The 15,466-nt window shown below is 39.9% G+C and overlaps 1 protein-coding gene across 1 annotated transcript; it reads left to right on the top strand.

The window, feature by feature from the left end:
- The first annotated feature begins 2,650 nt into the window (after positions 1-2,650).
- LOC308494753 (large ribosomal subunit protein uL23-like) lies at positions 2,651-3,172 on the top strand. The gene has a single exon (XM_081042676.1). It carries the CDS (start codon positions 2,660-2,662, stop codon positions 3,128-3,130), a length of 471 nt encoding a protein of 156 aa, XP_080898802.1. The 5' UTR covers positions 2,651-2,659; the 3' UTR covers positions 3,131-3,172.
- The last annotated feature ends 12,294 nt before the right edge of the window (positions 3,173-15,466 follow it).

Genomic DNA, 15,466 nt, shown 5'->3' on the forward strand with positions numbered 1-15,466 from the left:
AATAGTAATTTTGCAGTGAAGAAACCCCCTTAACTAATGATTAGGGTTAACATCACCAGTAATAAGACACATTGACATCCTGTAACCCCCAATATGATGAGAGGGGCACATCATCACTTCTGTGGTATTCTTGCCAAAAATGCACAATCTCAATCTACTCATGAGAAAACATCAGACAAATCCAAATCAAAGGACACTCCACAAGTACATGACCAGTACACTTCACAAGTATCAGCAAAAGACAAGAAAATAATTGGTAGATAAACACTGTGGCTGCTTCCTTCCGTGAACACATTAAAATTACAACTAGATCATAGAACAATTAATCTGGAGAACCATGTGAAGTCTAGCTGAACAGAAGTTTTATAACTAAGGATATACAGAACAAGCCACATTGAGATTAGTGGGAGGGGAGAAGATGCAGAATAGGCTGGCCCCACACTGCCGCATGGCAGTTCAGAATCAGGAGGGATATCTCAGCCATCGGAGGTTGCCCTTGGAGGAGTCAGGGACCCCAGCCCCATATCAGGCTCCTCAGCCTAGAGTACTGGTGCCAGCAAGAGGAGCTCTCACAATCTCTGGCTGTGAAAAACAGTGGGGTATCTGGGTGGGACAGAAGGCTGCAGGAAACCCAGATGTCCTCTTAAAGAGCCTATGCACAGACTCACTCACTTGCAGGCACTCACCCTGGGATGCAGTAGAGGGACAGTGACTCGGGGTGTCAGAGACATATAGGGAGAGACTGAGCTGTGTGGCTGTGGGGTGAGGACTGGCAGGCAATCACCATTTTTCCTGTGTGAGGTCCTTCTCCCATGCAGCCGGCAGGCGACCCCCATCTTTCCTGTGTTGAGCCCTCCCCCACACAGCTAAATCTGAATCTGAATTCATCTGATGACCTCCGCTGGGACTCCACCTTACCCAACTCCCCCAACACCGGAGGCACTTTCTCAGGGAGTAGCCAACCCCACCCACATTGCACTCTTTTTTGGAAAACTAGAGGGGTCCGTGGGCCCCAGGCGGGAAGCAGCTGGCCTCAGTGTGCTCTGAAACTTTTGCTGAGTAGCTCCAGGCTCAGGACTGGCACCAAACCAGAATGTACATTAACCTGGTGAACACAACTCTTCCCACTCTATTGACTCCCTGAGACCCTGCCTTACCCAACTTGCGTACCATATGAGGCTTTATCAGAAGCTGAATCGTAAGGGAGCTGGCAGGTGACATCAGGCCTCAGGATGTCCTGGCTTTTTGTGGAGCTACCCCAGGCCTGGTACTAGTGGCAACTGTCCTTGGTTTGCAGTGTGTCCTCTTCTAAGTGCCTCCAAGTTTAGCACAGGCAATGAACAACTGTGGATCACTTTGTAGCTCCTACCAGGTAGTCATGGCTAGTCACAAGCAGTGGGTGACCTGGACCTACACTGCAGCCCTTGCCAAGAGACCCCAGAACCAACATACTTGGAGGTGGCTTCAGACCACAGCAGAGCACCACCCAATTAGCCCCACAAGTGGCACACACAAAGGGTGATCTCAACAGGCACGAGAGCCCACTGGGGAAAATTCCACTCAGTGGGCTAAGCCACCCACACAGCACTCCATAAGCTGTGGACATGGCCAAACCCTCAGGCAGTCAGCCTGAGGGTCAATTCCACCCACAGATGTGCCAATAGAAATCAAGGCTCAACTATAACAGGAGGGCACACACAACCCCCACAAGGGACACTCCTGGAGCACCCAGCCCAGGTGACCAGAGAGACTGTGCCAGGGCCCCACAGGGCACCTACTACATAAGACCACCTGGCCAAGACTGAAAGACATAGCAGATCTACCTAATACATAGAAACAAACACAGAGGCAGCCAAAGTGAGGAAACAAAGAAATACATTCCAAATGAACGAACAGAGGAAAACTCCAGAAAAAGAACTAAATTAAATGGAGGCAAGCAACCTACAAGACACAGAGTTTAAAATAATGGTTATAAGGATGCTCAAGGAACTTAGTGAGAACTTCAACAAAGAGATAGCAAGCAGAGAAAAGCACATAGAAACCATTAAAAAAGAACCACTCAAAAGTGAAGAACATAATAACTGAAATGAAAGATGCACTAGAAGGAATCATCAGCAGACTAGATGGAGCAGACGATCGAATCAGTGATCTGGAAGACAAAATAGCAGAAAACACCCAATTGGAACAGAAAAAAGAAAAAAGAATTAAAAAAAAAAAAGAGGATACTTTAAGAAACCTCTGGGACAACATCAAGAGTAACGTACCATAAGGGTACCAGAAGGAGAAGAGAAAAAGTAAGGGATTGAGAACTTATTTGAAGAAATAATGACTGAAAACTTCCTTAACCTGACAAAAGAAATAAACATACAAGCCAAGGAAGTGCAGAGAGTCCCAAACAAGATGAATCCAAACAGGCCCACATCAAGACACATTACAATTAAAACGGAGAATCCGAAAAACAGGAAGAAAAAGGCAACTAGTAACTTATAAGGGAGCTCCCATAAGATTGTGAGCTAATTTCTCGACAGAAACTTTGCAGGTCAAAAGGAATTGGTACAAAATATTCGTAGTGATAAGAAGTAAGGATCTACAACCAAGATTACTCTACCTAGCAAGGCTATCATTTAAAATTGAAGGAGAAAAAACCCTTTTCACGAAGATGGCGCCGAAAGCGAAGAAGGAAGCCCCTGCCCCTCCCAAAGCCAAAGCCAAAGCGAAGGTTTTGAAGGCAAAGAAAGCAGTCCTAAAAGGCATCCACAGCCACAAAAAAAAGAAGATCCAGACGTCACCCACCTTCCGAAGGCCCAAGACACTGTGGCTCCGAAGGCAGCCTAAATATCCTCGGAAGAGCGCTCCCAGGAGAAACAAGCTTGACCACTATGCTATCATCAAATTCCCCCTAACTACCGAGTCGGCCATGAAGAAGATAGAAGACAACAATACACTTGTGTTCATTGTGGATGTCAAGACCAACAAGCACCGGATCAAACAGGCTGTGAAGAAGCTCTATGACATTGACGTGGCCAAGGTCAACACCCTGATCAGGCCTGATGGAGAGAAGAAGGCATATGTTCGGCTGGCTCCTGACTACGATGCTTTGGATGTTGCCAACAAAATTGGGATCATCTAAACTGAGTCCAGCTGGCTAATTCTAAATACAAACGTTTTTCACTGTAAAAAAAAAAAAAAAAAAAAAAAATTTGAAGGAGAAAGACCTTCCCAGACAAGAAACAGCTAAAGGAGTTCATCACCACCAAATCAGTATTACAAGGAATGTTAGAGGGACTTCTTCAAGATGAAAAGGAAAAAAAAAAGAAGACAAAAAATATGAATAATAAAATAGCAACACATATTTATCAACTACTTTCAATGTAAATGGATTAAATGCTCCAATCAAAAGACATAGGTGGGCTGAATGCATAAGAAAACAAAACCCTTACATATGCTGCCTGTGAAACTCACTTCAGATCGAAAGACACACAGACTAAAAGTAAAGGGATAGGAAAAAGACATTTCATGAAAATTTAAACAAACTAACAAACAAAAAAGCTGGAGTAGCCATACTTATACCAGACAAAATAGACTTTAAAACAGTCTATAACAAGAGACAAAGAAGGACCTAGTAATGCCTCTTCTGGGTATTTATCCAAAAAAAAACCCAAAATGCTTCTTTGAGGGGACGTGTGGATCCATTGTTTACAATGGTCAAGATATGGAAGCAGCCTGGGTGTCTGTCAATGGATGAATGGGCAAAGAGGAGGTGGTACATATATGCAATGGAATATTGCTCGGCCATAGAAAGAAATGGATTCTTGACATCTGTGGTGGCATGGATGGACCTGAAAGGTATTTTCCTGAGTGCAGTATATCAGACAGAGAAAGAGAGATGCAATATGAGTTTGCTTATATGTAGAATGTAAAGAACAAAATAAACAAACAAAACAGAAACAAACTCATAGATACAGAGAACATTTTGATGGTTGCCAAATGGGAGGGTGGTTGAGGGTGGGTGGAAAAGGAGAAGGGATTAAGAAGTACAAACTGATTGTTACAAAGTAATCATGGGGATGTAGGGTATAGCATAAGAAATACAGTCAATAATATTGTGATAACTATGTATGGTGTCAGAAAGGTACTAGACTTAATCGGAGTGATAGATGGGAGGGGGGTTGGGGCAGGGTGAAAAGAGTGAAGGCATTAAGAAGTAGAAATTGGTAGTTACAAAATAGCCATGGGGATGTAAAATAAATCATAGAGAATATAGTCAATGATATGGTAAATACTATTTATAGTGTCATGTGGGTAGTAGACTAGTCAGGGGATCACTTCTTAAAATATGCAAATATCTAACCACTTTCTGTATATCTGAAATTAATATAAAATAATAGTGAATGTCTCAGAGATATAAAGAAAAACACTGATGGTTGCTAGATGGAAGAGGGTGGGGATGGGAGAGAAGATGAAGGGATTAGAAAGTACAAATTGGTAGTCACAGGGATAATGAAATACAGTATGGGGGATATAATCGATAATGTTGGAAAGATTATGTAGGGTGCCAGATGGGTACTGGGCTTATCAGGGGGATCACGTCATAGGCTGTGTAGATGCCTGACCACTGCACTATACACCTGAAGCTGAAATAGAATAATATTGAATGTCAACTATAATTAAACACACACACACACACATACACACACACACACACACACACAGAGGGTGCCAAAAAAAGTGTATACACATTTTTAAAAAGAAAAACTTTATTAAAATTGTAATATCAATATATACCTATAATAAAAGATGAATACAAGTCATGTTTGACTTCTGCAATTACATGAGGTGCTCAAAGTGGTTACCACCAGCGTCCAGACACTTCTGATTATGGTGAACTGCTCTTTGGGCAACGTTGACCAAAGTGTCCACTTGTATACATTGTTTTGGCACCCCCGGTATATAGTCATGCGATGTAAAGTACAGCATAGGGAAGATAGTCAATGGTATTGTAAGTTATATATGATATCAGAGGGGTATTAGATTGGGGGGTTATCACTTTGTGAGGGGTGTAAATGTCTATTATGTAGCTTTGTACACCTAAAACTAATTTTAAAAAAAGAAAAAGAAAAAAATAATAATGAATGTCAACTGTAATTGAAAATTTTAAAAACGGGGGCGGATGGAAGGTAAAGGAGAATAAGAGGTTCAAATGTCCAGGTACAAAACATAAGTCATGGGGATGTAATATACAGCATAGGGAATACAGTCAATAATATTGTGATAGCGTGGTATAGTGTCAGATGGCTGCTGGACTTATCATGGTGATCATTTCTTCAGGTATATAAATGTTGAATCACTATGGTGTACACCTGAAACTAATATTGTATTAGCTATATTTCAGTTAAAATCCTTTTTTAAAATGACAAGAAAAGAGTGAAGAACTGTCAGAGATTGGGGGAGACTAATGAGATGTAACTAAATGCATTGTGTAATCCTGGGTTGGATCCTGAAACAGAAAAACATTTGTTAAAAAACTAGTGACGTTTGAATTAAGTCCATAGTTTAGTAAGTAGCATCATACCAAGGTTAAATTACTGGTTTTGATCACTGGACTATGGCACTCCTCTCCCCACTATTGCAAGCCCCTCCCCCTCTAGCTGAAGCAAAGCCCAGAGGATTTAAAGGGCCAGCAGCCTTTTTTTCCTCCCCTCACCCTTCATTTTTCTCTGTTTTCCATTCTGAAAGCCAGACACTTAAAATCTAGGATATTCAAACACAACTACACGTACAGGGAAATTTATAAAATCACTGCACACACCCAAGGAAAGACTTGGGCTTAAAAAAGCCCTTAGAAGAACCTAAGTTTATATCTCAGGCTCATCCCTGGTACAGACATAGCCTACAGAAATCAGAAAACAAAACCAAAAATTAGCATACTTGGGGAAGGGGGGGAATCTGATTTCCAGTTACTACATTATTAGATTCAAATGTACAGTTTTCAACTACAACAACAACAAAAATCACAAGGCATACAAAGAAACAAGAATATATGGCCCATTCAAAGGGGAAAAAAGAGCCCATCCCTGAGAAAGATCAGATGGCACACTTGCTAGACGAAGACTTTAAACAATTCTCTTAAAGATGCTCAAAGAACTGAAAAAACAGATGTGAAAGAAACTAAGAAAAGAATGTATGAGTCGAATGGAAATATCAATAAAGAGATAGAAAATCTAAAAGAAACCAGAGAGAGATCTAAGATGGCAGATTAGGTAAATGCTCTGTACTGCCTCCCAGGATCAGACCATAATTACAAATAAACTATAGAACAACCAACCTCAAGAATCATCTGAAGACTAGCTGAACAGAACCTGTATAAGTAAGGATATGAAGAAGAGGGCACATCAAGACTGGTAGAAGGCATGAGACGTGAAATGGGCTGATCCCAAGCCCACAGATGGTGGTTGAATGCTGGGAGGGACACCTTGGTAGCAGAGGTCCCCCCTGAAGAGGGAGGGGCCCCAGGCCCACACCGGCTCCCCAGCCCAGGGGCCTGTGCCGGGAAGAGGAGTCCCTACAGCATCTGGCAGTGAAAGTCAGCGAGGACTCTGACTGCCCTTCCCGTGGGGTGGAGGGCTGCAGGTCGGGAGGCCCAGGGACATGCAGGGAAGTACTAAGTTGTACGGCTTTTGGTGGGGGGAATGGGGGGGCAGGAACCATTGTTGCCCCGTGTGGAGCCTGACACATGTCCAGCATCCATTTATGATAAAAATTCTCAGCAAAGTGGAGGTGAAGGGAACATACCACAACATAATAAAAGTCATATACAACAAACCCACAGCTAACCTCATACTCAATGGGGGAAAAGCTAAAAGCTTTCCCCTTAAAATCAGGAACAAAACAAGGATGCCTACTATCACCACTTTTACTCAACATAGTATTGGAAGTTCTAGCCACAGCAATTAGAAAACAAAAAGAAATAAAAGACATCCAAATCGGAAAGGAAGAAGTAAAACTGTCATTATTTACAGATGATATGATACTATCTAGGGAGAACCCCAAAGATTCCACCAAAAAGCTATTAGAACTGATAAATGAATTCAGTAAAGTAGCAGGATACAAAATTAATATTCAGAAATCGGTCACATTTTTATACACCAATAATGAACTGTCAGAAAAAGAAATTAAGAAAACAATTCCACTGACAATAGCATCAAAAAAACCCATAAAATACCTAGGAATAAATTTAACCAAGGAGGTAAAAGACCTGTACTCTGAAAACTGAAGAAACTGAAGAAGATATAAATAAATGGAAGCATAAACCATGCTCATGGACAGGACGAATTAACATTGTTAAAATGTCCACACTACCCAAAGCAATCTATAGATTCAGTGCAATCTCTATCATAATACCAATGGCATTTTTCACAGAACTAGAACAAATAATCTTAAAATTTATATGAAACCACAAAAGACCCCAAATGGCCACAGCAATCTTGAGAAAGAAGAACACAATTGGAGGTTCAGGCTGCTTGATATCAAACTATACTACAAGGCTATAGTAATCAAAACAGCATGGTACTGGAATAAAAACAGACACATAGATCAATGGAACAGATTAGAGAGTCCAGAAATAAACTCAAATGGCAGCGAAAATCAGCGAGGACTCTGACTGCCCTTCCCAGTGGGGTGGAGGGCTGCAGGTCGGGAGGCCCAGAGCTGTGCAGGGAAGTATGGCTTTTGGTGGGGGGAACTGGGGGGGACAGGACCCATTTATGGCCATTGAATCGATGACAAAGGAGACAAGAACATACAGTAGGGTAAAGACAGTCTATTCAATAGTATTGGAGAAACTGGACAGATACATGCAAAAAAAATGAAACTGGACTACCTTCTTAATCCATATATAAGAATAAACTCAAGTGGCTCAGGCAGTTGGAGCTCCGTGCTCCTAACGCTGAAGGCTGCTGGTTCAATTCCCACATGGGCCAGTGGGCTCTCAACCACAGGTTGCCGGTTCAATTCCTCAACTCCTGCAAGGGATGGTGAGCTGCGCCCCCTGCAACTAACAACGGCAACTGGACCTGGAGCTGAGCTGTGCCCTCCACAACTAAGATTGAAAGGACAACAACTTGACTTGGAAAAAGTCCTGGAAGTACACACTGTTCCCCAATAAAATCCTGTTCCCCTCCCCAAAAAAATTTTTAAAAAAAGAAAAGAAAAAAAGAATAAACTCAAAATGGATTAAAGACTTAAATATAAGACCTGAAATCATAAAACTCTTAGAAGAAAACATAGACAGTGAACTTTCAGACATTACCCTTAGTAATATTTTTACTGAGATATCTCCTTGGGCAAGGGAAACAAAAGAAAAAATAAACAAGTGGGAGTACATCAAACTAAAAAAGTTCTTGACATCAAAGGAAACCATCAACAAAACGAAAAGACATCTTACTGAATGGGAGAAGATATTCACCAATGATACATCTGATAAGGGGTTAATATCCAAAATTTATATTAAAAACAACTCATTCAACTCAACACCAAAAAACAAACAAACAGACAAACCAAGCAATCCAATTAACAAATGGCAGAGGACCTGAATAGACATTTCTCCAAATAGGACATACACATGGCCAATAGACATACGAAAAGATGCTCAATGTCACTAATCATCAGAGAAATGCAAATGAAACCCGCATGAGATATCACCTCAGGCCTGTCAGGATGGCTATCATCAATCAATCAACAAACAACAAGTACTGGTGAGGTTGCAGAGAAAAGGGAACCCTCGTGCACTGTTGATAGGATTGCAAATTGCTGCAGCCACTATGGAAAATGGTTTGAAGGTTCTTCAAAAAAAATTGAAAATACAAGTACCTTATGATCCAGCAATTCCACTTCTGAGTATTTACCCAAAGAAATCTGAAACACTAATTTGAAAAGATATATGCACCCTTATGTTCACTGCAGTGCTATTCACAATAGCCAAGATATAGAAAAGACTGAAATGCCCATGAATAGATATTTGGATAAAGAAGATGTGGTACATATACTACACAGTGGAATATTACTCTGCCATAAAAAAGAATGGACCTAGAGGGTATTATGCTAAGTGAAATAAGTCAGACAGAGAAAGACAAATGCCATATGTTCTCACTTATATTGGAATCTAAAGAACAAAATAAATGAACAAAAAAAAAAACAGAAACAGACTCATCAATACGGAGAACAAACTGTTATCAGAGGGGATGGGGGTTGGGGAGCTGGGTGAAAAAAAGTGAAGGGATTAAGAAATACAAATTGGACACAGTGTGAGGGATATAAATGATAAACAAAGTATTACTTTGTGTTGTGCACCTGAAACTAATAAAAAAAAAAAGAAATACAAATTGGGGGCAACTGGATGGCTCAGTTGGTTAGAGTGCAAGCTCTCAACAACAAGGTTGCCAGTTCAATTCCTGCATGGGATGGTGGGCTGCGCCCCCTGCAACTAAAGGTTGAAAACAGCGACTGGACTTGGAGCTGAGCTGCGCCTTCCACAACTAGATTGAAGGACAACGTGGAGCTGATGGGCCTTGGAGAAACACACTGTTCCCCAATATTCCCCAATAAAAAATTTAGAAAAAAAAGAAATACAAATTGGTAGTTACAAAATAGTCACAGGTATGTAAAGTACAGCATAGAGAATACAGTCAATAATGTTGCAACAAGTATATATAGTGTCAGGGGTGTACTAGACTAATGGGGGGGATCACTGCATAAATTATATAAATGTCTAACCACTCTGCTGCTATGCTGTACATTTGAAAGTAATATAAATTAATATCGAATGTCAACTGTAACTGAAAAAAAAACACAAATAATTTAAAGAAAAAGAATAAATTGGAAGGAATCACTCTATCCACTTTTAAGACTTATTATGTAGCTAGAAATAATTGAAACAGTGTGGTATTGGTGGAGGGATAAGACACATAGATCAATGAAACAAAAGAGAATCCAAAAATAGACCCACACAAGGATAGGCAACTGATTTTGGACAACGTTGCAAAAGCAAGTCAATGGAGGAAGGATAGTCTTTTCAATAAATGGTGCCAGAACAATTAGACATTCATAGATTAAAAAGTGAACCTCAACCTAAACCTCACACCTTAAAAATTGACCCAAAATGGATCATAGATTTAAATTTAAAAATATTAGAAATAAGTAGGTAAAAGTCTTTAGGAACTAGGGCTAGGTAAATGGTTCTTAGACATGACACCAAAAACACAATCCACAAAAGGAAATATTGATAAATTTGACTGCATCAAAATTAAAAAAAAATTTTAAAAACTAAAAATATTTGCTCTGCAAAAGGCCCTGTTAAGAAGAGGAAAAGACAAGCTATAGACTAGGAGAAAATATTTGCAAACCACATATGTGACAAAGAATTTGTACCTAGGATATATAAAGAATTCTCCACACTCAGCAGTAAAAAGCAATCAATTAATTTAAAAATGGTCAAAAGATACGAACATACATTTTTCCAAAGAGAATATATGGAGTGCAAATAAACACATGAAAAGATTTTCAACATCACTGGTCATTAGGGAGATGCAAATTAAGACCACAATGAGATATCACTTCACACTAATTAGAAAGGCCAAAATAAAATATGACAACATCAAATGCCAATGAGGATGCAGAGAAACTGGATCTGTTGTGCATTGCTGGTGGGAATGTAAAATGGTACTGCCACTGGAAAATGGTTTGGCAGGTTCTTAAACTAAACCTATACTTACCATATCATCCAGCATTTGCATTCCTGGGCATTTAGGCCAGAAAAATGGAAACTTGGGTGGCCAGTGGCCGGTGGCCAGTGGCCGGTTAGCTCAGTTGGTTGGAGCGTGGTGTTGATGGCACCAAGGTTGCCGGTTCAATCCCCACATGGGCCACTGTGAGCTGCACCCTCCTTAAAGAAAAAAAAGAAAAATGGAAACTTATGTCCACACAAAAACCTGTACACGAATGTTCATAGTAACTTTCATTTGTAATAGTCAAAAACTGGAAACAAGCCAAATATCCTTCAGTGGCTGAATGGATAAACAAACTGTGGAATATCTGTACTACTCAGCAATAAAAAGGAACAAACTGTTTGCAACAACTTGAATGGCTCTCAAGGACATTACACTGAGTGACAAAAAGCCAATCTCAAAAGGTCACATATTCCATTCATGTTAACAATTTTGAAATGGTATTTTAGAGATGGAAAACAGATGAATGGTTGCCAGGGGTTAGTGACAGGGTAGGGAGGCAGGAAGGGCCAGGTGACTATACAGGTAGCACTAGGAAGACTTTGATGATGATGGAACAGTTCTGTGGAGGTGGTCACAGAAATCAACATGTGATAAAACTGCATAGAACTACTCACATACACGAGTACACATAAAATTGGAAAAAGCTAAATATATGTCTGTGGATTGTGCTAATGTCCATTTCGTGGTTTGATGTACTACAGTTATGCCAGATATTGCCATTGGGCAAAACTGGGTGATGGGTACACAGGACCTCTCTGTACAATTTTCACAACTTCCTGTGAATCTATAATCACTTTGAACTAAAAAGTCAAAAACAAAAGTGGGGTTATCACTTTGTGAAGGGTGAAATATTTAACGATTGCATTGTTTTGTATACCTGAAACTAATAAAAAAAAAAGTCAAAAACACATAAGTTTTATTAGAAAATATATTCTAATTGTATAAAATTTGTTCAGGACAGGAAGCAGAAAACCTTTTTTTAATTTCAACCAGAAGCAAAAACTGTCACTATTTTAGCTGATTTCCTCTTAGTCTTCTACGTATGTATTTTCAAAGTAGTTGAGATCATTCCGCACCCTCCAATTGAAACCAACTTTTTCCTCCACCCATTAGAACAATTCTCTCCACATTGCTAGTAATTGTAAATGGCAGCTTAATATTGAGTACAACATGTAAAATTATTCTAAACGTTAATTAGCCTCCAATTCTAGTTAGATGAAAAAGGGTGAACCAGGAGGCAGGCTCCACACAGGGACAATGGTGGCTGTCCCTCCAGCCCTCACTCAGAAGCCACACAACTCAGTCTTTCCTTGTATGTCTCTGGCGCCTCTCAAATTGCCACTTCTCCACCGGAGCCCAGGAGTATTTGTACACAAAGTTTCTGCACCTCACATTTGGAGCCACTTCTAAGGAAAAACAAAAGCACTTACAGTAAATGAAAACCCTAATCTTCAGAAAGAAAATGTCTTTGTCTTGCCCTTTTCTTGATTCCCCATCAGATTGAATTGAGATAGGATACTGGCAAGAGCAACAAGATAAATGATCAATTTGTGATGTGTCTGGTCCAAAGAGGATTATTTTAATCATCCAAGCAATATTTCCAATACAAATTTTATTTTATTTCCAATAAAAAGTCAAAAAATAAAATGAAAAAATGTGTGAACCAAAACTAACACGAAGAGTGTAGGATGCATCTGGATAATAGCATCATATGCAGCTATAGTATAAGGGATAGGAAGTAGGTTAATAGCTGCACAGGGAGACTAGTACCACGCTATAGGGGCCACTTAATAGAATGCAATGAATTTGGTTGCAGTATCTATTATAGTTTGGAATATAGAGCTGCTTCTGCCATAAAGTCCCTGAAACATGATAAAGGCAATTGGAAGTTTTGGAACAGTAGATAAAGGATAGAGAACAGTGGGCTCCATACCTAAGTTGGTTACATCAGAATTTCCTGGGGAGATTTAGGAATAACAAAAGCAGAAACAAAACAGACTCCTGAGTGAACCCCCGAGATGGATTCTATTAGGAATTGCCCTAAAATCATTTCCCAGGTACTTCTGTTGCAACACCCAATTCCAAGAGGGCAATGACTACATCCGAATTCATGGCTACATTCCACAAGGCCCAATATGCAGCAGACCCCCCAAGCAGTTTTTGAAATGAGCCCTAAATCAACCTTTGCATTTCAAATGTCTACTAGATAATCCACTAGACCCTACGGAGGTGACTGGGTCAGAAGTAGAGGTTCAGTCACCATTCTGCATACCACTAATCAGCAGATGGCAGGAGAGATGGGCCATTGAAAATCTAGGTGAGTATGGAGTGCACCTACTCTAGAATATGAGTGAAGAGAGGATAGCAAAAGATGGAAGAGGCATTTTTACTCATCTCTTAAAATGTTAAATGTCATCTTCAGTGTAACAAGGAAAATAGGAATAACCCCCCCAATTATAAGCCACGACATCTGCTAAATATAATAGTCAGGACTGAAACTGGACATACAGGAAACCTCAGGATATAGACGTGTGTCACAGCACTGACAGTCCCCCCTGGTGATCCTGAGGGAAGGAAATTAGGGGTATGGTTGGGTCCCCAGAGGATAGAGATAGCATCAGTTCTTCATTGTTTTTATTGCCAAACAGTATCACATTCTGCATGTTTTATCCACCCATCCACCAGTTGATTGGCATTTGGGTTGTTTCCACTTTTGGTTATTGTGAATAATGCTATGAACATTCCCATACAAATGTAAGTTGTAGACTTGTTTTTCCTAGGTGGAATTCTCCAAGGAGCAAAATTGCTGAATCACATTTAACCCTTTGTGTTGTGACATCTCCTCCTGTATTGTTTTCTCCCATAATAAATATGGTTTCAGGTCACGATCATCCTAAAGAAAAACTCAGGAGTGGCCATGTAGCTCAGTTGGTTAGAATGTGGTGCTCTTAAGGTTGCCGGTTCGATCCCTAAGTGGGCAACTGTGAGCGGCGCCCTCCACAACTAGATTGAAACTACTACTTGACTTGGAGCTGATGGTTCCTGGAAAAACACACTTAAAAGTTTGTGTGTTTTTTTTTTAAAGAAAAACTCAGGTGTAGGTAGGGAAAATAATGAAAATGAGGAAAGATGGAAGTCACTATAGAGGAAAACCACATTAAACTAAGAGACTAAACATGCTGAAAAATAGATCACAAGGGCAAAAGACAAAATATGAAGCAAAGCAGGTTTAAATATACCCAGAATCATGTTCGATGAAAACAGAAGAGAAAAAGAAGCTACTTTCAAAAGTCCTGTAACTTCAGTGAATGAAATCTACATTCTGTTGCTCAGGAATGGGGTTAAGACCACTGTCAACAGATGTTACTGAGCTTCAAAGAGCGAGCCTGTGACCACTCAATTAGCATCGGGACAAGGGAAATAGCCAAGCAACAAAACAAAGTTTGTATTGAGTGTAAAGACATTGAATATTTTCAAACATGCTCCAAGTCACTTTTGGAAAAAAAATTATCTGGTGCTGACTTTCAGCCAAGAGACTGGGGAAACCCTGGAAATACTATTTAAGTATGTTATCTATAAAATACAGAATATAGTAAAACTTGGGTTATAATCATCTCAATTTAGGCAGTTCCCTAGGCGCAGATCTTTAAGTGTTCTCTTCTCAAAATTTACATGAAGGACCTTGAACCATCCCTGGAATCCAATTTCATTCTATTTGAACCATCTTCAGACATTGCCTCTTTCCAATGTAGCCATCTTAACCTTTCCATTTATTTTGACCAAACTCAGACTCAATACCTCCCCCACACTCTATCTCCAAAACCAGTATGGCATGTTTCAAAATTCTGCCCTAAAAACTGCTTTGGTATCACGACTAACCCTGAAAAGGGTTAACTATCCAGAACCAAGTATTCATTACAAAGTTACCATACTGCATACCTACAAAAGCTCAATATGCTTATTTTCATTAGGTTAAACCATATTAAATAGCCAACTTTTGACCCCTAAAACACGACTAGCCTTGTCTATGATTCATCCCAAATTCTTAGAAATTATCCAGTTACGGCTCATTCCACCTCCCGTTAATCGGCAGCAAGCTGCCACTATTGTTATGGATGTCAGCAAAAAAGGGCAGAGGAGGCGGTGCCCATGCCATGTCTATCACCCTTACCCCAAATACATTTTTTTTTCAGTAAATGTCTTCTTTTTAATGCACGAGATGACCAGGTCCCATAATCCTAAGACTTCTTTTTTTTAATTAAATTTATTGGGGTGACAATTGTTAGTAAATTTATATAGATTTCAGGTGTACAATTCTGTATTACATCATCTATAAATCCCATTGTGTTCACCACCCAGTCAGTTCTCCTTCCATCACCATATATTTGATCCCCCTTACCCTCATCTCCCTCCCCCCATCCCCTTACCCTCTGGTAACCACTAAATTGTCTGTCTATGAGTTTTTCTTTCTCATTTGTCTTGTTCTTTTTGGTTTATATACCACATATCAGTGAAATCATAGGGTTCTCGGCTTTTTCTGACTTATTTCATTTAGCATTATACTCTCAAGATCCATCCATGTTGTCACAAATGCTCCTATATCATCTTTCCTTAACGCCGAATAGTATTCCATTGTGTATGTATACAACTTTTTTATCCATTCATCTATTGAAGGACATTTT

The sequence above is a fragment of the Rhinolophus hipposideros genome (genome assembly GCF_964194185.1).
Source record: "Rhinolophus hipposideros genome assembly, chromosome: X".
In the NCBI taxonomy this organism is placed as follows: domain Eukaryota; kingdom Metazoa; phylum Chordata; class Mammalia; order Chiroptera; family Rhinolophidae; genus Rhinolophus; species Rhinolophus hipposideros.

Coding starts and splice junctions, on each gene's coding strand:
- LOC308494753 (XM_081042676.1), top strand. CDS start 2,660: ATGGCGCCGAAAGCGAAGAAGGAAGCCCCTGCCCCTCCCAAAGCCAAA.